This window comes from Tyto alba, unplaced genomic scaffold (assembly GCF_018691265.1).
Source record: "Tyto alba isolate M040663 unplaced genomic scaffold, T.alba_DEE_v4.0 Super-Scaffold_21, whole genome shotgun sequence".
Classification (NCBI taxonomy): domain Eukaryota; kingdom Metazoa; phylum Chordata; class Aves; order Strigiformes; family Tytonidae; genus Tyto; species Tyto alba.
In genome coordinates, this window is record NW_024881295.1 from 4,408,415 (window position 1) to 4,429,984 (window position 21,570).

Below are 21,570 nucleotides of genomic sequence, written 5' to 3' on the forward strand. Positions count from 1 at the left end.
ATGAGATAACCGCTAGCTAGTGGAAGAAAAGAATAAATGTCTCAGAAGCACAGATGAGCTATATTTTAAAAGCAAAACAATTCGTGTGTAGTTGATGTTATGAAAGATACCCCATGTCTACTTTAAGAAAACAAACCAGCACACAGGTTCCCTTATTCTGCTATTATTTGAGCAGTTCAGCTCAAATACCAGCATTCAAATGACTGAAAGCAGTGGAACGCAGCTACTGTTTCTGGTTTTACTAATGGTCTAGCTGAATAGTCTGTGAAGTACATCTAATTAAAAGTGGTGCTGCCTGTGGGAAGTTCAGCAGCATTAGGGGCTCCCATAAAAGTTTGTGTTAGTTCAGCTAAATCTATGAGAAATATCTCATAAATTTTTCTAGCATAATGAAGTTCCAAAGAGGTTTGTAGTACCATGTGAATTAGCATGACACCAGTGAAAGAAATTGAAAGCATATAGTTTATTAATAAGGAGGTCTTAATTTAATATGTAATTATTAAAGAATGTGATTCATGTTTGCTCTGCACAATGTCTTTGGTCGTGAGTAGTTATAAAGTAATTCCCAGGCCTGTAACTGCAAAAGGCCAGAAATATGCAAATTTCAGACCTGAATGGGAGGGAAAAAGAAGCTCTTCTCAAACTGAGGGGAGCAAGTTATGGTGGAAAACAAAAAAGGGTTTTCAGCAATCAGCTTGGGAACTAGCTATGGATGGTTTTTAATATTCACTTCTGCCAATGTATATTCATGCATGGGTTTTTCCTGCATGTAATAAAACTTCCACATGAATCCAGTGTACTTTTTCTACCTTTCCTTCTTTTTTATTTTTTTAGCTCTAGTTATCCAGAGCTTGCTTTATGAGTTGCATTGAATGTTTAGATATGGATTACAAAATATTTTTAAATGCTCGAAGCTACAGCCTTGATTTGAGTAGAGAGTGAAAAATTAAGGTCAAAAAAGTAAGGATGTGTTTATACAAGCATATGTTAATAATAATATGTTAATATTTTGGACTTAAGGAATTTAAAAGGAGTTCAGTTATGAAGACCAACCAATAACTTTAAAATGTACATTACTTTACCTTGTTGAGATAGATGACTTGGATTCTGTATTTCAAAGTGTACATATATGCCTTGCAAAGTGTTCAATGGATTTTGTTGTTGTTTTCCAAAACTTGACTTGTTTTGTGTAATAGCAAGATAAAATCAGCTTTGTCTTTCTCTAGCTGTGTGAGGCACATGAAGAACACTGTTTAAATTGTTGTTTAAGCTTTTCAGACGTCTAGGCCTCCTCAGCATTAGTGAGTCACGGTGCAGGTGCAGTTCACAGCTGGGAACAGTGACAAAGGACAAAGTGAATCAGTTTCTTTTTCTTTTCAAATCTTCTGTAACATAGAAACACAGATGTGGAGTTACTAGGGAGTGAAATTTGATTTCACTTCTGCCTTTCAAAACCGAACCATAGGAAAAAAGTCTTGGTAGTAAGTATTTGAAAGTCTTATGTGTCTGACAGAAACCACAGAGTGTATTATGGGTAACATTTTGCTTTGAGTAGAAAGTGCAAGCTTGCTGAACTTGATACAAATGACCTGAAAGGTTTAAATATGAAGAAATGGGAAAATAAAAATGAATAAATTGGAATTAAATGCTAACTACATTCACTCGATCCAGTTAAATGCAAGGTTGTTTCACCTAGATTTGGCAGGCACACAGATTAAACTGCAAAGATGTATCAAAGGATTGTGGTATTTTATATGAAGCCACTTTCAGAAGTTATAGCATGTTAGAACACATGCAAAAGCATTTCCAACAGCATTGTCAGTCTGACAGAATTTCAGCTCATGTCACAGCAGTTTTTCTGTCCTTTCTGGGTATTTTTTCTTGAGAAAAAAAGAGCATGTAGGAGGCTTATCTTCTGTTAGCCCTTCCATGCTCATCTCTTGCTGTTGGTAATGGTTATTAGTTTGCTGTAAACTGGACTATTCTGTACCACTGAAGTTGAGTTAAATAGTTGCTCCAGTAAATTGGTGTTAACTGGCAGAGGTACTTAGGATCAATTGCTCAGAATTCCCTGTATAAATTTCCATGTTAGAGGTATCAGTTTGAACCCCTTTATATTTAGTATGTTTTTTGAGGTGTGCAGTTCTGACTCTTCAAACTTCAGGACACCTGCTTATCTTAAAGCATGTGAGAAGCTCTGTTGACTTCTACTAAATTAAAGTTCTTCCTTTTTTGAAGTGTACATATATGTTTTCAGAGCCTGTGTTAGAGCATGTGCATACCAGCTGGAATGTGCTATAGTAAATCTGTGTTATGAAGGATGTGTCATTTTCCAAAGCCTAGTTATTAAATATTCTCTGAGCAGATAACTAATAACTTTTGGATATACAAGTAGAAAAATATTCTGGTTGTGATTAAGCAAGCCAGAGAATTACCTTATTTATAATCCTTTCCACATACTTCAGTGCCCTAATTAGATTACCAAGAATGAACCCTTTTAAGGTAGCCAGGGGGAAACTTGCTGAGACATGTTCAGGCACCTGCAGGAATCTGACAGCCAAATGCCTGTTGTAGAGATGGAAAATCATCTTTTTGCGGTTACAGCTTTCATGCTGTCTTCCATAGTAACACTAAGGCAGCTCAGCATTACTGCAGTTTGTTTTTAAGTCCTGAGTGCTGGAGAACTCAAAAAAAAAACCAAAAACCAACAAACCAAACCAAAACAAAAAACCCACAAAAAACCAAGAAGCCTTTCATAAGAAAAAAGAGAGGAAAAGGAAGGAAAAATCCCAGACTTGAAGGGGTCATCTGGGTGCACTGAAGAGCTGAAGTGCCATCAAAGAAGCACTGCTTTAACTTCCTCCACTCCTCACTAACAAATACTACATTTCATAGTTGAATTTTGGGCTATCTGGTTTAATTTGGGGGGGCTGGAAAGCTCATCTGTTAGTACTGCTGATAGTACACAGCACGTGAGTCACTTCATGGGCAAGCCACATAGAATCTGGAGAAACACCTGGCAAGACAGAGCTCCTGCTGAGAACAGTTTGCAGTGCAAAATAACAATATTCATTAGAGGATATATATACTACTACATTGACTTTATCAAGTGAGAAATTAGTGATGAATAAACACAGGCCTAATTTTTTTTGAACATGGAAAAACTCAGTTTGATAGTAGTTGACCATTTTTTCCCTGTAAATCTTCCTTCCAGCTCTCTGTAGAACTGCTCTGAAGGAAGAGGAAATATATTCTTCCCATACCTTTATTGCTGATAGTTTCTTGTGATAAGCCCATTTTTTCATAATATCTAAGTATTAGTCAGCAACTCTTCTCATAAGAGGAAGTATTTCCCCATCCTCTTTGGTAGTTAGTATACATATACATATTCTTTTAAATCTGTTTTGGCTGTATTTCTACTACCATTCAAAGCAAAGCAAAGGGAGTGGGACTGGGTTTAGGGCTGGTACTCCCAAACAGAAATACATTTTTTTCTATTTAAATCTCTCCCCAGTGACTGGTATTGGTGATAGAATTCTTAATTTCCTCACCAGCAGCTTTCAATTTCTCAGAGGTACAAATCATCTTTCCCATACCATTGTGTGGCCGTGTCGGGACTCTGAGTGTGCTAAAAATCCTTAATGGCTCTGATCATCTACACCTGGAACCACCCACAGCTCAAGGCCTCTATTTAGGCTCAGCCCTGGCTACTTATTTCTCACCTGACCTGTGCTGGAGGAGATCTGGTCTCCCGCTCAGCCGTGATCAGGTTGTCTGGAGCTCAACCTATGGGCTGACTTCCATACTTGACCTCAGACTTAGCTCATCACCTCGGTATTGCCATATGAGTTAGCCTTTGTTGGTCATGGCCACTGTCTGTGAGTGTATCCTGCTGTGGTGCTGGGCCCAGGGTGATGAGAACCCTGTCTGGCCAGCTGTGGGATTCTCTTGGCTTGCTCTGGGATCATCTTCTGTTGGGGGAGCAGCTGGCCCTTGTTACATTACAAACCCTTCTGATGGACCAGCCTTCACCTGGACTCTGGTCCCCACATAGCACCAACCCTTTACTGACCACTGGGCTCTAAATAAATTCTCTTCCAGCCTGCTGGGGCTCATCAGGAACAGCCCAAGCCCGCTGTCCCACTCAGGCCCTCCTTGCCTCTGTGGCTTTTCAGGAGTTGCCTGACACCCCTGCACAGTGATTTAGTCCCTTTACAGAAAGTCCCTACTGATTCCAGACCTGTGTGAGAACATGCCTTGCTGTTGTCAGAGCTCTGAAGGTACTAATTGGCCTAATGACCCTGACCAGCATCACCTGTGGCCTGCATGCACACCCAGGGGCTCTGTTCAAGCTCAGCATTCTCCTGGAAGAGGTTGTCTCTAGCTCAGCTACAGTTGGCTATGGAGTTCCTCAGCTACGGACTTCAACCTGTGAGTTAATAATCTTGGCTTTGTCTTGCCCTCACAGATCCACATGCTGATCACTGGACCTGATCTGTAGGTAGAGTTCCTGGCCTCGTGTCGGATCTGCATCGTTGCTGTGATAGTGCTTTATAATCTGGGTGTTTTGTTAGACCTGGTTGGGCTTTCTGCATCTGTTTTGCTTGGGTGCTGTGGGACCAGGTCCTGACCGAGAAGGCACTGCCCTGCTGGCTATGTTATCTCTCTTGACTCTGGGCTCCCTGTCCCATAGGGAGTACCTGGCCCTTGTTGCACCTGGATAAGCAATGAGCAGACCCAGGTACAGTAACACGATGCATCCTGTGGCTTAAATACAATTTTGAGTGGCAACTATATTTGTGGTGGGGAGGAAAAGGAGTTGAGCACGGGGCTCTTGGTCTTCTGGCAGATTTACTTTGGGAGATAACGTGTGCTGTAATGGTTGTGTGTTCCTCCTCTTGCTATGAAGATTAAGCTGGGATGGTGTTAGTTCTGTTCTTTTTCCTTCCTGCTAGCCCAGCACATAGCTTTCCATGTTGCAGTCAGTATCTGCCTGAGTGCAGCATCTGGCACATGTCTGTGCATTGGCTGTGTGCAAGTCAGTGCTTTCAAGACTTTCTTCTCAACCCTGTGGCACTACGACTTAAAATCAAAAGCAGAAAAACTCCAATCCTATGGTTTCAAACCCACAGGGCTAATTCATGCAGTTTTGGGAGGTTAGAAGCAGACAGCTACAAACTGTGAGAACAGTCAGCCCAAGTCCAAATTACTGTTGCATCTAAAACAGTGGCCAGTTGTGAATGCCTTCTGAAGAATCTAAAAACAGGATAAATCTGCAGTGATGTTTAGCATATTCCTGTGGCTTTCTTATGCCCAAATCCAAACACTGTTGAACCGTATGTTTTTTCTGATACTTCTCTGCTTTTTTTTTTTTTTTTTCTTTCTTTTTTTCCTGCTTTTGGGGAGAACAGCTACTGCATTGCAGTGAATCAGATGTTTGTTTCTGGCCTAGGTAACAGTCACAACAATTGGCTATGGAGACAAGGTTCCCCAGACATGGATTGGGAAGACAGTAGCTTCCTGTTTTTCAGTGTTTGCTATCTCTTTCTTTGCTCTGCCAGCGGTAAGTAGAACTTGGATCGCTTAATTAAAAGTGTCTGTTTTGGGCTCAGTTAGGTAGTTCTAAATTGATTGCTCTGATAGGAAATAATGGGGTTGGGTGTTGCTTCAGAATGTGCATGCACAGATCCTCAAATGTGTGTTTGTGTGCACACACGTAAATGAATAAAACAGCTATATCTTTACTGCAGTCATTTTAGAGAGATGTGGCCTAAAAAGGAGGTAAGAATAACTTTTAATACTGGGAGACCTGAATCTCTTCTGTGAGGTAAAGAGAAAGAGGTTTTTTTATCAGCATGTCAGTGCTAGAGGTGGAACTTCAGTCATTTCTGCTATTTTGTGATTATATAAGAACAATTTGGGGTACTGTAAGGAGAGGAAGACTGCCACAATGCAGAGGTCTAGGAAAATGCATCTGCTTTCCTACATAGTACTATCAAGCATCTTTTGGACTTTTTGGATCTTCAAATAAATGAATGGGGCGAAAATAAAACAAGGTCAAAACAATTAGAAAAGACAAAGTATTTCTTCAGTAACTATCAGTTTTAAGAGAAATGCTGAAATTTTAAACCCTGTCTTTGGCTTCTTTGCTCAGTTTGCCTGGAAAATCAAACAGGGTTCTGGCTTTAGTTGTGGGGGGTTCTTTGTAGCAGGGAATTAAAAATAAGTGTGAATAATAGCTGTGGATCAGCCATGTGACACTGACATTTGCTTCTCCCACCACTGTGTAGGGTTGCCTTTGGAATGTGTCTTCCTCTGTGAATGCCTCTGACTAATGTTACCTGTATGTCACAGCAATAAATGTGTGCTGTTTATTGAAGTTACATGATGTCAATATCAATATGCCCAATTTAATTTTATTTGCTGTAATAAACAGAATTCTGTCACTGTGGACATTTGAAAATTCAGAGCTCTTTCTAGGGATGTCTTTTATAAAATAACTGTTTCTTTCATATGCTAGGTATTTGGTTTAGACATGTGAAGCCATATTGGTATCTGACTAGTAATTTTGGTTATGTTTAGGGTATTCTGGGGTCTGGTTTTGCCCTGAAAGTACAGCAGAAGCAACGTCAGAAGCACTTCAACAGACAAATCCCAGCTGCAGCTTCTTTAATTCAGGTAAGGCCCCTAACAGTAAACTGCTTAGGAGAGTGTTAGAGAGGGAGTGTGGCCTAGTAGTTAAAGCACTGAGAATCACAGTTACTGTACTTTATTATAAATCCCTAACTTGTGTTTAACCACTTTGTCTATTTTTTATCCACTTTAGTCCCTAGAGAGAATTAGATAATTGTCTATGCCCCTTCTTATGAGTGGGCATAGGAGGCTTTACGAACCTGATACAGGCATAATGACACTGGATGCAATGAGTCTATTTGGCAAAATAGTAAAAAAAAAAACCCTTTGTTATAATCTTTAATTCCTAACTTCCTATTTACATTTTACATCTGCCAAATCCTGAGGTGATGAATGTGTATACCTGTATATGCACACCTTGGTTTAGAAAAATGTCCCAACATAATCTTTACGATAATATACAGAATGCAATAGCATGCACAAATATTAAAATGTAGCATGCTACAGAAAGACAAACAGCAGTGTTCTATGATGCTTGTGGTGATTCACTTTTGAGGCTTGTTTGTGTGGGTTTTTTTTGTTTGGTGTTTTTTTGGGTTTGTTGTTTTTTTTTTGTTTGTTTACTGTGAGCAGGGCTAGACCCCAGCTCCTAGGGAGAACACTACAAAGAGGGTACTTAAGATCACTGTGTGCTGAGTGTATGTTTCCTGGTGTAAATTGCATTTACCACAGTTATACACAGGGAAGAGTATATTTTGTTAGGCATGGTGTTGAGTGGTATAGTACAGTGATTGCAGTCAGAACTCTCTGCAGCATGTTTACATTAATTGAAGATTTTTGCGGTCAATTTGACTTGCTGCAAAATCTGACTTGCCTGTCAGGCCAACAGTGACTGCTCATTCACTGAAATTATTGGGTTTGGGTTTTATTACAGACTCTGTGGCGGTGCTATGCAGCAGAGAAATCGTGCAGTTCTACAGCAACATGGAAGATCTATGTTGCATCACCCATGCAAAATCCCCAAAAACCACCAGCGCCATCTAGCCCTAGTCTGAGAAAACAGGTAACAGAGTTGGTAGAGCTCTATTCTGTCTTTGCTTTTAATTTGATTGGGATAACTTGCCAAAATCCTTATGAAGTATCCAAACAATTTGGAAGGCATTTATAATGGGACAGTTGATGGCTTTCCTTATGCCACAGCATGATTACTTTAGTTTTCCTTAAAATACTCATGAGGGGCAAATTTCTTCCAGTTTGAAATTTGCCCTGGTGGTCAGACAGGTGCCAGTTCTCCATTGTTTTATCCCCTTGGAAGTCTTCTCTACCTTCTCAAAGGGTAGTGTAAGTCAGTGATGACACTTTCCCATTTTGCATAGTAGTTCGTACAGGAAGAAAGGAGAAAGCTAGTTTGAAAATTTATGTTCATATTCAACACATGGATGATGGTATCTATGCTTTCCTTGCTCAATTACTTCTCCTTGTGGTACTTGTATTTGGGCAAATTCCTGAGTTCTGGCTGCAATGAAGTGGAATGGTGTTTGTCTACACAGGTGGGATTGCCTAAACAGTCATGTAGTCCCATTGGCTAGCTTGCCTAGCCCTTGGCATCTCTTCTAGAAAGGCTCATGTCTGCAGCAGGTCTAGCTCAGATACCAGCAGTTTCTAAAGTGATGTTAGAGGCCTGGTTTTAAGCAGAGAAATCCCACTGATGCCTGTTGCCCAGCAGAGAATTGCAGTACAATTTCCCCACAGCATGTGTAGAAAGAGCAGCGTGATCTGTGTGCAGGTATGTTTTGGTGTTACAGCAGTGCAATCTACTCCATGTTGAACAGTGTGACTTTGCTATAAGACTAGCTTCATAAGTAGAGGCAGAAAAAACAGGAGGAAAGGGGTAAAGCTGAAGTAAGGCTGGGTAGTACAGGTTGCTGAGCAGCAAGAAATCCATAGTGGGAGAACTGGAAAAAATAGGCAGTTTTTAGTGCTCTTACTATTTTTCCCTCTGTTTTCTCTAGTGAGAGGGATTTTTCTAATATATTAGTAAACCTGATCTTCACTGTGAACTGCTAACCCTAATTCAAGAACCGCAGTAATGGTTCTTTCATGTCTTACCAATGGGTCATCTTCTCTTGTCAAAGGAAACTAGTTCATTCTTTCTCTACCTAGCCTCTTATTTTAAAAACTTAAATGTATCTTGATCATCTTGTGCATTTTGTAGCCTTTTGTTTTCCAGAGACTTCCTAGTTTCTTTTCCTGCTATGAGACCCCATAATCTTCGCCTTTAGAAGCGTATTGATTCATAGTACTGCATCCACTATCTACAATAAATGCCTATTTCTACCATTTTTCATGCCCCATTTGATTTTGAAAATGCTTTTGATTAACTGCTGCAGAGCTGAAGAGAAGAATGAATTCTAAAAGACTGGATGCAGGCTGTAATGAAATAAGAATGGGTTTACTTAGACCAAGTAGCATTGTCCCATTTGTGAATATATTGAGCCTGTAGCTGTTTGTGTTGATATGTGCAAATACTTGTTCCCTCTGGTGATGCTTATCTCTAATTGCTTGGTGGTCACATAAGAGGCCAGAGTATTTTGCAGAATTGAGCGCAGTAGCCCTAGATCTCAGCTCCTTGTCAGAAGGTTACTGGAGCATCAGGCAAATTAAAGTATGCCCCTTACCTCCATTTTGAGGTGTGTGAGTAGTAGAACCAAGTGGGACCAGAGTCAAAGGGTAGGTAATCATGAAGACTGGAAATAAATGCTATGTTGTGAGTACTAGTATTTATGTAGCTAGGTGGTGGCCGCATCCAGGAGGCAGACAACACAGAGTATGTAGGCAGTATATGAGAGGCTGTTATGTTGGTCACTTCTAGTCACAAAGGCAGATGGAGACCAGCCTTGCTTGGAACAGTTGAATCCAAGCCATCATTTCTCATTCTTATGTGCCAGTTGTAGGGTGTGTGTTATCTAAAATCAGGAGGGCTTCAATTTTGGAGGCAGAATTTACCTTCTCCTGATGTGCCTTATTCAGCCTTTTTGGTAAAAGGTGAAATTTTCTTTAGTTGAAGAGGTTGCACAGTGCTTAACTGGTAATTCAAAGTCTATGGTTATGTTTAGAGCTTTAGAAAGCTGTTACAGCCAAGCTGTTGTATACTCAAGTGGTTAGTATCTTGGGTGCCTTGAGTTTTGGACTCAGTTTGAGAAATTATACTTGACACCTGGTTTTCAGAATGTGCTAGGCATCTTTTCCTGAGAATCAAATTCCTATCATATTTAAGTTGATAATTCATAATCAGTCACTTAAAAAAAAAACCCAAAAAACATTAACCAAGTTTGCAGCACTTTCACTAAATTTCAATTGCATTCTTTAAAAGAAAAAATACAACCTCAAGTGAATTTGCCATATAGTAAAGTTCACGTGTATACTTTTCCAGTTTTGATAGTATCTTCTCATATCATCCTATTTCTACTACCACAGGCTAGAAGATACAAAAGAAAAGGGAAACTAGGCTGTGATAATGGTTCTGCACCTGTAATAAACCCAGGAGAGAATGCCCTGTCTATTCCACAGATCACGTATGATCACATTGATGAACAAGACGACAAAAAAGATGTGTCTTTCTACATTGATGAAGCAGAAGGTAATTTACTTATATTCAGGGTAACATTATTTAAGAGACAATGTTAAAGTGAAGTGAATTGATGAAGGGAAAATGTCCATGAAAAAATAATTGTAAACCAATCAGTAAAGTAAGATGCCTTAAACTAAGGACAACTACTTAGCGAAAACAGGGGGACACAAATTAAAGAAAATACTTAGATTCACGTGGTGCCAGCATGAAAAGACTATTTTTTTGTTGTTTACCAAAGTTAATTCAATTTAGATGTTGACTATATTGTCAATTATACTTTTTTGGATTATCTCAGAGGTGGATGGAAAGCTTCTTCAGATCTGGTCCACCTTTAAACTTTACCTCACATAGAGCCTGAAGGAATGAAAATAAAACAGGAGAAGTATCTTTAGTTTTTTTACAGTAGCCTCTTAAACACTGCAAATAAATCGATAGGAACAGCTAAATACTTTTATGCCTACATCAGTCAAGAGATTTTGATAAGTGGGGTTTTTTCTTGCTTCATTTAAAATGTGTTGCTATAAGTGGCTGTTGTATTTCATCCTGGAAACTGGCCAAATTTCACTGCTGAGCTAAGATACTGATTTGTTTGTAAAATTTATTTTAAAATTAACTTTGTAGTGGAAATGTGTGTATGAAACAGTATTAGTTACTATGAAGCGAGGTAGTGTTTTTTGAAGGCTAAGTTTTCCACCTTTGTTTTGATTTCCTTTGTCTGATGGGGTTGGGAAAATGTGCGCTGGTTCTGGATCTGCTAAATCTTCAGCTCGAGGGGAGATTGTTTCCTCAGTCTGAGGAGTTATGTTCCATACCTAGAGGCATGCGAAGCCTTGCCAAGTTAACTGAGATACCCAAAGATGCTGGCCCTAGTCAAAGGTGTGTTATGTGGTGCTTTGACTTAGGTTTTCATCTGTCTTTGATAAAACATGACTATCAATTCTGTATAAAACTGCTACTTTTATGTGACATTGAAACTTACATGCAATTTCAGCCTGGAGAGAGTATGGCTGTAGTCTTGATGTGATGGTTCCTTTAATAAAAAGTACTTTAAATACGTTTTCCCCCAGAGGGAATACGTGTCTCCTGTATTGAACATAATCAAAGGTAGGAGTTTCACTGCGTTGCTCTGACTTGAGAGTTGTTAAGTTGTATTTACAATGCAACCCATGTCACCCGTGCTAGAGCAGTCAGTTAGATGTGGAACAGCAGGGATCTGAGAGCTGTGGCATGCTGAGGCATATCTGTAAGGGGTAGGAGCTTCAGGCTCCCACAGGGATTTAGAAAGACCTTCGCGCTGCCTCTTCATGCAACCGATAGCCATGAACTGCCGTTGTAGGAGGGAGAGTTTCTTTATTCCACTGTTGGAAGTTTACATCTCATGTTCTTCCTTCTGTTTTTTCTTGTATCTGTCACCTTAAGGTCAGATGGCTTTTCAGCCGTGATGGTATTTTAATTGTTATTTGGCATTTCCAGTGCTTTTATAGGGTTCCAGGAAAGGGGATGAAGGGTGTGATTTTATAAATAAAGTTGCTGCTTTAACTGCATGTCTCAACAAAATACTATGTTCATTCTCAGCGTGTTTATTGGAGCTGTGTAGCTTCCCTTGCTGACCATACAATAGCAGATCTTGCTGAGTGTATTTTGATGTTGTGGTGTCAGTTAGTGATGGACAGAGCAGCAGTATTGTGTAACTTGTAACAGTGCTAAAGGCAGTTAAGATGCTGAGGACTGTGTTGTCAGTATTCATGATTCTAGCAGTGCACACTTATTCATTTTAGTTATGTTCGTTAAACTTTCACAGTTAGTCTGAGCAAAGCTCTGTGCATCAGAGGAAGGAGATTGAAAAGACCATCCTGTATCTTTTTCTTCCCAACAGCTTGGTAACAGAGGAAAACGAAAGAATTTTTTTCCACTTTTCAGAAAAATATTTTCTTGTAGTACTCTTATTATAGCTGGTCTAATTTATTCCTGTTCTGAGAGCCAGTCATGCATACTATTCCCTTACCAATTAAGTTTTATCTATTTTTCATTTTCTTTCACATTTTGCCTTAGCCAGTGTCATGGGTAAGTCACACTTCATTTGATTTTCTGATTCATTCCTTCTGTTGCAGAGCTTCCAGGAATGTAGTTGGCTAACTTGATTGCTCAATTGACTGAACATTCTTGACACCTCTCAAAAGTTTAAACCTGATTTTCCCTCAGTGAAGTTCTCTTGCCAGAATTAATAGGCTTCTATTCTTGGGAAGTGGAAGTACTAAGCTTCAAGCCTAGTAAATGGGGGCATTTTTTTCCCCTCTCTTAAACTGAAAGTAGGAAAGGCAGAGAAAATAATAATAAAAAAAGGCAATTGAAAAAAGCCATGCCAGCTTCTACTTCAGTGTTGTTATAGTGGAATATTTTATTCATTGATTGTGGGGCCTGGATGTTTTACAGATGATGACAAACTTTGAGGTTGAATTAAATCACTTTTATAGGCCTGATCTAGGAGGAGCAGAGCTGTTGCTTTAAAACGACTCTTCTAGTCTGTTGCTTCAGTTATATGTGAGACACTGTAGGAGATGTGAAACAAATGCCTGGCAAGTGCAAACAGGATAACCATTCCACTAAAAATTCCTTGTTCTGGGAAGAAATAGACTGAAATTAAGTTAAAATTTCCTTTATAAAGGAGAGACTTACCTTAATTCAGGATCTGTATTGTGTGTGTGCACACCTTCTTTCATAAAAATAAGTTTTTTCTTAGGATATCCTGTTCATGTATCCATGTCCACCCAGCACCATCTTGACTTGCTCAAGACTTCTTTAGGAGGCATATCTTTCAAAGCTAGGCAAAAATGCTTTCTTCTATATGGAGAAGGTTTGAGAAAAGGGAAGGTTTATAAAGCCTATGGATAAGATCAGCATTAAGGTTTCTGAGATCGTTGTGGATGTGTATTAAACATGTATTAGATACAGTGCATAATGTAGAAACTAAATCTTTACATACCATAAATGATGAAATCTTGAAACAAACACTTGTTAACCAAAAAATAAAACAGTTCCTGCCTTAGTTCTGCACCATGCATGGGGTTTCAGGTGTGACTAATGTAGAGTTCTCTGTAATTCTAAGAACTTTATTGTCCTTGCAGGAATAGAAAGGCCAAGTCTTCCACAATAATAGTTTCCTTGTTTGAAGTCAAACCTCTCAAAGTTTGACTATGAGGAAGCTATTTAGAAAGAAATTCAAAAGAAATAGCTAAAGCAAGCATGGATTTAAGAGTAAACAATTCTGGAAAATAATTGTGATGCTGAAGATACTCTAGTGCAGTATATTCTTTTCATGGATATCTATTGCTTCTACTGAGCATCTCTTTCATATAAGGATGTACAGTTTAATTTTTTTCATGTAGTGATTTGAAGCTGTCTGACTTTATCCTCACCTGAGATTATAGCCATAACTGTTCTCTGTAGTCTTGAAATTGATCTTTACCTGTACTTCTGTCAACCACTGTGTACATACTCCCCTGCAGCAGGATCTGTATCAGGATGGCAAGACATGTATGAACTCTCTGGCATCTGTAATGTTCCTGTAAGACTTAAAGGTGCTCAGGTATCAAGAAGGTAGTTACTTATGATAGCAAGAGTGAGTGGCAGGTCACGTAGACTGATCCAAACAGAAGAAAACCAAATAACATTCAAGTGTAATTGAAATAGTTGACATGCACTAGAGTTTCATCTTCAAATGAAGCTCACTGCAATGTATGCTTCTCAAAATGAACTGAATAGCTGTTTCATAATGCTTTATATTAGGGAAGAAAAAAATTATAAAAATGTGAAAGTTTTTGGACCTTGAAGGTCAGCCTCCTGGGACTTCTCCAGCAGATGGAATATATTATTCTGTCAGTTATTGTAGGCTGTGTACACAACTCATTATTGTAAAATTTGTCAAAGTCACAAGACTCTCACAGTGATAAATCTCTGCTGGGGTAAAACCAAAATTCCCTATTTATCACTGTGCTTTTCTGTTTGGTTTTTGAAGTTTCTTGCCTGCTTGACACATCCCACTCATGCGCCCTCCCCCCCTCCCAATATTTAAAGCAAAACTGCACAAGAATAACTTTTCAGTGGGGGTGGGGGAAGAACTGTGATTTTCAATGACCTCCAGAATACCTTTGTAAACCCTCTTATATAAAAGTATGTAATAGTGTTAATGTTGATTTATTCTATCTGTAATGCTAATTTGGATGCTGACATTCCAGAATCACCTATCTAGTAAGGAGTTGGTTGTTTCTGGGAACTGGATGCGTTCCCATTGGGGAAAAAGGGCTGCTTTCCTTCAGTGGTGTAGATGGATTACAATTTGAAGTACATATAAAGAAGCAAACATTTTAAATGAAGTGGAATCATAGATTCCAGTGCTGACAAGCTGAGCAAAAGGTGAGAAAAAACATGTGGCTACAGTTAACAGAATAAAGCAAACACCAAAGCTTTTGAGGGTCTGCATAACTGTCAGTAAGTCAGAAGAGAATAAGTATAAAGATATGCTCCAAATTAGCAAGAGAAAATATCCAGATACCATGCTTCTGCAAAACTTCATGCTCTTAAGAAGGTGAGTTTAGCAAATGCTGGTGGTTTTGCAGTGAGAATCTATGTTCGTCATATGGCTGTTCAGCTTCTAAATTTGTCAGTCAGCTCGGGACTTGTGATAATAATGGTACTTGCCTGTGAGTAAGAGTTGTGGAAACATACCTCTACACCTCTGCCAGAAAGTTTTCAGTCTTTGCTATTTCAGCCCTGGCTGTCCTGAGTGAGAACTTTCAGTGAGTTCTGCGGTTTATCTTGCATGACCAAAGTGGATGGTAGAACTGGGAGTGGGATGGTGTAAGGAGGAAGAGAACAGCTGCCTCTGCCAAACTCGCTCTTATTTCTGATTCAGTCTGGCAGCTTTTGAGGTTTAAAAATTTATTATTGTTCTGCATTTATTCGACTCCCTGTTCTGCCTGATTTAGGACCAGTTTCAATCAGTGATCGCACTGGGCTTGAGCAGGGACTTTGTACCAGATGGTCCCAGAGCCCACGAGAGTGCATAGTGAGAAAAGGTACTATTTGCAGGTCCCTCAAACTTTTTCTGATTACTGCTGTCAGTAAAACTGAGTTTAGGTATTATCCAGAAAATGGTTTTGCTTCATCAAAGATGGTAAATTTAGATGAAACTCCGTTTAGTTGAAAATGTTCCAACTAATTTCAGTTGCCATATAAGACTGAATTTAGTTGTACAGTAGCAAAAGAAAATTTCTCTGCATGGCAGGAAGACTTCATGATGATTTTGGCTTAGGATAAGCACAAGGTCAATGACAAATTTGTGCTATAGAGTTAAATTAAAAACAACAACAAAAAAAAAAAACCACAGCAAAACAAACAAAAACAAAACCCCAACAAACCAACCAACCAAACAAAAGAACAAAAGTCCTGTCCACCATGGACTAGTGGCAGTGGTGTTTCTGGTAAAATTGACTATTCCTAACTGGAAAAAAATACACTATCAGCACAGCAGTGGGGGAAAAATATAATTGAGTTGCAAAGGAGGGTATGCCCCAGAATAGGATATTTTGTTACCAGAAATTTATATTTCAGATAACTGTTAAAACATTAAAAATCTAGAAAACAGGAGAAGCAAATGAATTGCATTTGAGTTAACATGTTGCTTTTAAAAGCTGCCTTTGCTTTATTCAGTGAGATTAAATTGACCTAATAAACTGTACAGGTTTTGGTAACCTATTTCACAGTACTGATGTGGCCTTGATAATTTTTGCTTTTGTATCCAGAATATGCAACATAATAGTCTTGCTGTGTAGGTCTCTGGGCAAGAGAAGGAAGGAAGGAAATCCAAGACAGTCATAGGGGTGTTAAAGAAGAATTCAACTGTTGACCATAAAGACAGGAAATCAGATTATTTTTTGTTATGTTTGAGCAACCAGCAGAATCTTCTCACAATACAGGAGCTCGTGGGGTTTTCCTGACATCTGTCTGAAGGAATGCATTGCAAAAACCTATTATTGATCTAGGTCTTCAGTAGCCTTGGTACCGAAGGTGAAGAGTGGAAGTGGACTGTTTTACCTTGGAGTCATACTGCTAGAGATTTGATTAAAAATATGAAAGGCATGTTGGAGAGTAACCATAAAATGGTAGACTTAGCCTTGGTGTCAACTCGGAGGTGGCTGAGAGCACCCTGGAGGACAGCCTGGGAGCTTCCCACAGAGGCAGCGGAATGCTCGTGCGGTTGGCTCCTGTCCCGTGCCCCCCCGGTAATCACACGTATCTTTCTAATTCACTGCGGCGATCTGTCTCCACACTGACATCAAGTACAAAGGCAGCTGCTTGACCTGATCTCTGGTCTATTAACCAGCTGTTTCTGGTGCACGATGCCATGGTAGGGAAAAGATAAATCCCTCGCTGCCCAGCACTGGGGGATGCATTAGGCTCAAATGAGCTCCTGCAGGCAGAACCTTTTCCAGCACAGCATAGCACTGCAGCACCTTCCCTTTTTAAGGTCATATGATCCAAATTATTTTGGTGAAGGGAGGGCAGCCGAGGGAGGTGGGGGGGAATAATTAGGGATTTAAGATTTCCCTTTTTATGAGGGGCTTGAACTCTGGTTAAGACTATGATTTTCTAATTCTGTTCTAATTAGTCAAGTAACTTCATATTAAAAATTATAATGCAGATTGTGCATCAGGGTATTGTAGATTAATATATAAATGGAGGTTGTGGGGAGAAACAGTCTATGAAACTTATCTTTAAAAGCATAGGTAAGTACGTGCTACACAAGTTGGATTTTTCTCAGCACTGCTGCGTTAGAATCTGTTTTTGTTAAATGTTTCTGTTGCTACCTCACTGTCTCACTCCAGTGCAGTGCAGAATACAGAGTATGTGGTCTAACATGCCAAAGACCAAACTTCAAACAGCAGTAATTTAGTTTCAAAATGCAAGCTGTACCTCTACAATCTGTGGATGAGAAAATGCAAGGTGGTACTCTGTGGATGAGAAAAGGGAACGGTGTGGGGGGGAAATCCCAACCAGCACTTAAGCCAGTGGTGATATACAGGGCAATTGTAGTACTATAGACTGAGGTTTTCCGTTGCAGCTCACTAGTGACTGTGTGGAAGTGAAGGCCTCTTTGAGCCACTTCAGAGCAAAGCAGGTACTTCATCTTATAAATGGAAATAGAGGCAACTTTTTGCATTTCCTCAATTTCTTTTTTTTTTTGTGTCTACTTTTTTTGTAAAAAGACAACAATTGTCAGCCTTTGCCTCCAAACTCTTTTTCCACAAAAGTGAAGGCAGCTAGAGAATGCTAAAATAAGAACAGAAGACAGTGACAGTGCTCCAGCATGTAGTAGTGAGCTGTTAAACTGCAATGGAAGCCCCGTTTTGGTGCTGAGGCTGTATGTAAAAGGCTCGTCTCCTGTTGAGGATGGAGCGCAGCATGAGTCAGTGTTCCTGGACTCTGTTACTGATTTGTGATGTGACCTTGGGCAGACAATTAACTCACTGTGCTTCAGTTGCATCATCTGTTAAATGAATATAAGTCTTGTCTCTGTCACAGAGATATTGTGAGTCTTAATTGTTTATGAAGTGTTTTTAAACTGACACAGCATTACAGAAGTGAAGAATGCTATTAGTCAATGCAGTATTAAACATAGGCCTACGCATTTGTTTATTGTTAGCACAAACAAGGAGGAGTGGTAATCAGAAATGCCAGCTTTGCAAGAAGAGAAGCTGATTTTTGCAGAAAATGTAGTGAATGCTCTGTAGGGAAAATAAGATGTGATTTAATCCAGAGTGCAAGGTACTTTTTAACTACAAAAATGTGTTCTTTCTGATGGGAATAACAAAACATTATTGTAGGAGATCAGGGCATCATACTTAAAAAAAAAAAAAAAAAAAGGCTTTTTTAACTGGTTCCACTTAAATGATCAAGTAGTAAATATAATTCACATATTCAAGATGAAAGTATATTTAAAGCAGTAGTAAAAGTAACATGGCTTGAAAAGCATGTATTTTACATATTTTACCTTGTCTGTTATCTGGGAAAGCTGAAAAGATTACAGAATTAGAAGTAAAATAAACTCTGGTTCTTTGGGGGTGGGATGTGTGTGTCTGTATGTGTGTATATATATGTTACACTGACCATAACTTAAAAAATGAAGAAAAAAAAAAAAATCAAGTGTTCTCTTTTTGGTTTTGCTCCCTGTTTAGATACCTAGGCATTAGCCACTTTCTAAACAATTCTAGGTTGCTTGATAATGTCTCTTTACATAGCATGCTGTTGGCAGACCCATAGATAATGCTTGGAAAATTTTGATATACAGAGATGCATTGTGTTATTTCCAGTTTTTCGCAACCACAAATCAATGGGAATCTGTTTTTACTTCTGTGCTTTGAAAAGCTTCCATGAGCCACCTGGAGTAAGTGTTGTGATGGAAAATCTGGCCCGTCAACTTAATGAAGGGGACTTTTACACCTTTCTGTCAGTTTAATCCTATTACATGTTAAAAAAAACCCTTTGTATGTCTGAATATAAATAGAAGGAGAGAGGTCTAAGAAATAAAGCATTGTTTCAAGTTCTGTACATGGTAAAAACGTGTACAATTGACATTAGTCAATCATCTTTGATTTTGCAAATAAAGATTCAGGAACTCTTCAGAGGGCTAACTTAGACGTATCTAGGCAGTCCCCACATTTAAAGTGGTCTTGTTTCCCATTATGCTGTGAATCTTCACACTTGAATTTGAATTTATACCTGTTGCATCTATTGCTGTCTAAGACTGTCTTTCTGCTGTTCTCATGTGTGGTATGTCTGAGAACCTGAAACCAATGCACTTTGTCCTGTTTGAAATGGAGTGATGGGTCACTAGGGTGATGCCAATATTGCACTGAGACATGATTCACATATTGACACTTTAAAATTTTCCTGTTTTTCTACTCAGTAGAAAGTAGTATATGCAATGAGAGTGGTTGTGTTCTAGGGATGTGTATAACTGAGGCATTCCACAGAGATGACTTTTTTTATTGTTGAGCTTCTTCCTGTTAATTCTAATCTGCATAAGATCTGACAGACTGGAAGTAAAAAGTATTAATTGCTCTGAAAACTGTCCACAGTCCTGTTAATCATGAAAACCTAGGAAAATAAGTGCTTCACTGTGTCTGCCAGTTAGAGGTAGTCAGAACTCTAAGAATATTTTTCATTACTCTTGCAAAAAAATTGCAAAAAAGAAAAGCAGCTGCTTGTCATTTATTTAACCTTGCTTAGGCTGAATTTAATCAGTGGAAAAACATCTGGAACTGATTCCCCTTCAATTTGGAGTGTCCAGTAATCTGCTGTGTACATACAACTGGTGCACCTTTAGCATTAGAATACTTGGCTAAACAATCTTTTGCAATATTGTTATCTTTTGGAAAGAAAAGAGGAAGCAACAGTAATTTCCTAATGAGCAAACATTTGCAATGTTCTGTATATGTTGTGTTGTTCATTGATTTTATGCAGCTGTTGTATGAAATCTATTGATCAGAGTTAATAAATTTCTAAGCGAGTAAGACTGCTTATTTGTATTGATTAAAACTGGGCCAAATTCTGAACTCTTTAGCATTGCTTGGCTACAACTGATGAAAGAATTTGACCTTGTTACATTTGATAGAATGCGATGTTGAATTATGAGCAAACTTTGAGGTTGTAAAAAAAACTTCTGCCTATGATCTATGAGTGATTTCGCTTAAAATCCCTAGTCTTTCTTGCAGAATTAAGCTATTGGACTTTTACAGTGAGCTATTGATACCTACTTTCCAGCTGACTTGTCTGATAAATAAAACTAAAGGAATCACTGAATTGGGTAGTAATACTGGATAAAATGTTAACCATTGTTAAAAAGCCACTCAGTGGGAGATATATGGAAAAATAACTGATGCATTTAAGCAATGTTTTGTGTGGACAATACATTCCTTCTTTACAAGGAAAGCTGGCAAAACTAGAGTAGATATTCTTTTCAACATAAATCCCATTCGCTTGCAGGAGAACATTAATATTTAGATGAACCTCTTTGGAAACCATAAGTGAGTAAATGTATCTCTGGGAAAAGCTTTTCCTTGGTGTTCTCCTACAGAGAAATTTGCAGTGACTATCCCAGCTGACTTGGCAGCAATTTCTGTGGGAATTCCAACGGGGTAAGGCCCACAAAGGTGGGAGGGAAGAGTAGTTAATTACTTTAGACATCCCTTCCTTTCTGCTTTGCTCCCTCTGTTAGGGAGTTCTCTTGCTTTTCCTTCTGTGCTAATGTAGTTATGGCTCCTATATGGCACCCTCCTGTCTTCTGTTATGAAAAAAATGCAGATGTGATCAGTGCTACTCTGCAGCAGAAAAGTACTCAGCTTGGAAATATAAAGCAACACTGATTAGCTTTTAAAATTGTATATTTCTTTAATAATGTATTATTTTTGTATTAAACATCTTCTAGCAGTGGCAATCCACTATCAAGGGGAAAAAACTTCCTGGGTTTCCTCTTTCTGATTCTTGCTATGGTCTGTAGCATGTGGTCTCACCGACAAAAGTATTGTGTGTGGTTGGCATGGACTTAAACTCCTCTATAAAAGGAGAAGAATATTTTTCTGTCTTTGAATAAGGTGAATTATGGGGAGACCATCTGTAATACAATTCTGATTACTAATTCCAGGAACTTTGTCTTGCATACAACCTGGTCCTGAATCTGCCTCATGGGTACAGAAACTGTGACCATGTTCTGACCCTTTGGATCCATTTGTGTTCTTTTAAGTATTGTATTATGCAGAGTTCTCAGAACTTGATTCCAGTTTTCAAAAAAAACTTAAGCAGCATAATGCCAGTGTTTGTTGCTAGTGGCTTTCTCATTCTGTTTTTAATGGGGTGAATCAGACCATGGCAATGGGATACTCTAGACCTGGTTGTACTAACTCAATTAAGATCCATTTCAGGTCAGGTTGACCTGAATCTATCCTAGATTAGTTTGTGCTGAGTGAGCCATCATGAAACAAGTGTGTGACGGCAGCCGTAGATAGAAGTCTACAAGTTTCTCTTGTTTATATGAAGGGTTCAGATTGGCTGTTTTTTCTATAACCTTATAAAAGAGAGAGAGACTGTGCACTAGATTTTGGTGTATACAGAGGCCCAGCAGTTTAAGGTTTACAAGGATGAATTTAGACAGCCCAATGAGCAGAAAGTACATGCAAACTTGCCTTAGCATAATAAAATATCAGTGTTAAACAGGATTTTTTCTTTTCTTGCTGGAGAAATGGTATCTC

At 38.9% G+C, this 21,570-nt stretch overlaps 1 protein-coding gene across 1 annotated transcript in view; it reads left to right on the forward strand.

Annotated features, from left to right (window-relative positions):
- The window catches only part of LOC104358588 (potassium voltage-gated channel subfamily KQT member 1), a 503,557-nt gene that overhangs the window by 59,246 nt on the left and 422,741 nt on the right, over positions 1–21,570 (forward strand). The window contains exons 7-10 of the mRNA XM_032995036.2: positions 5,453–5,563; positions 6,583–6,678; positions 7,568–7,696; positions 10,111–10,273. Of these exons, the coding sequence (XP_032850927.2) occupies positions 5,453–5,563; positions 6,583–6,678; positions 7,568–7,696; positions 10,111–10,273 (499 nt within the window). The remainder of the gene's footprint in view (positions 1–5,452; positions 5,564–6,582; positions 6,679–7,567; positions 7,697–10,110; positions 10,274–21,570) is intronic.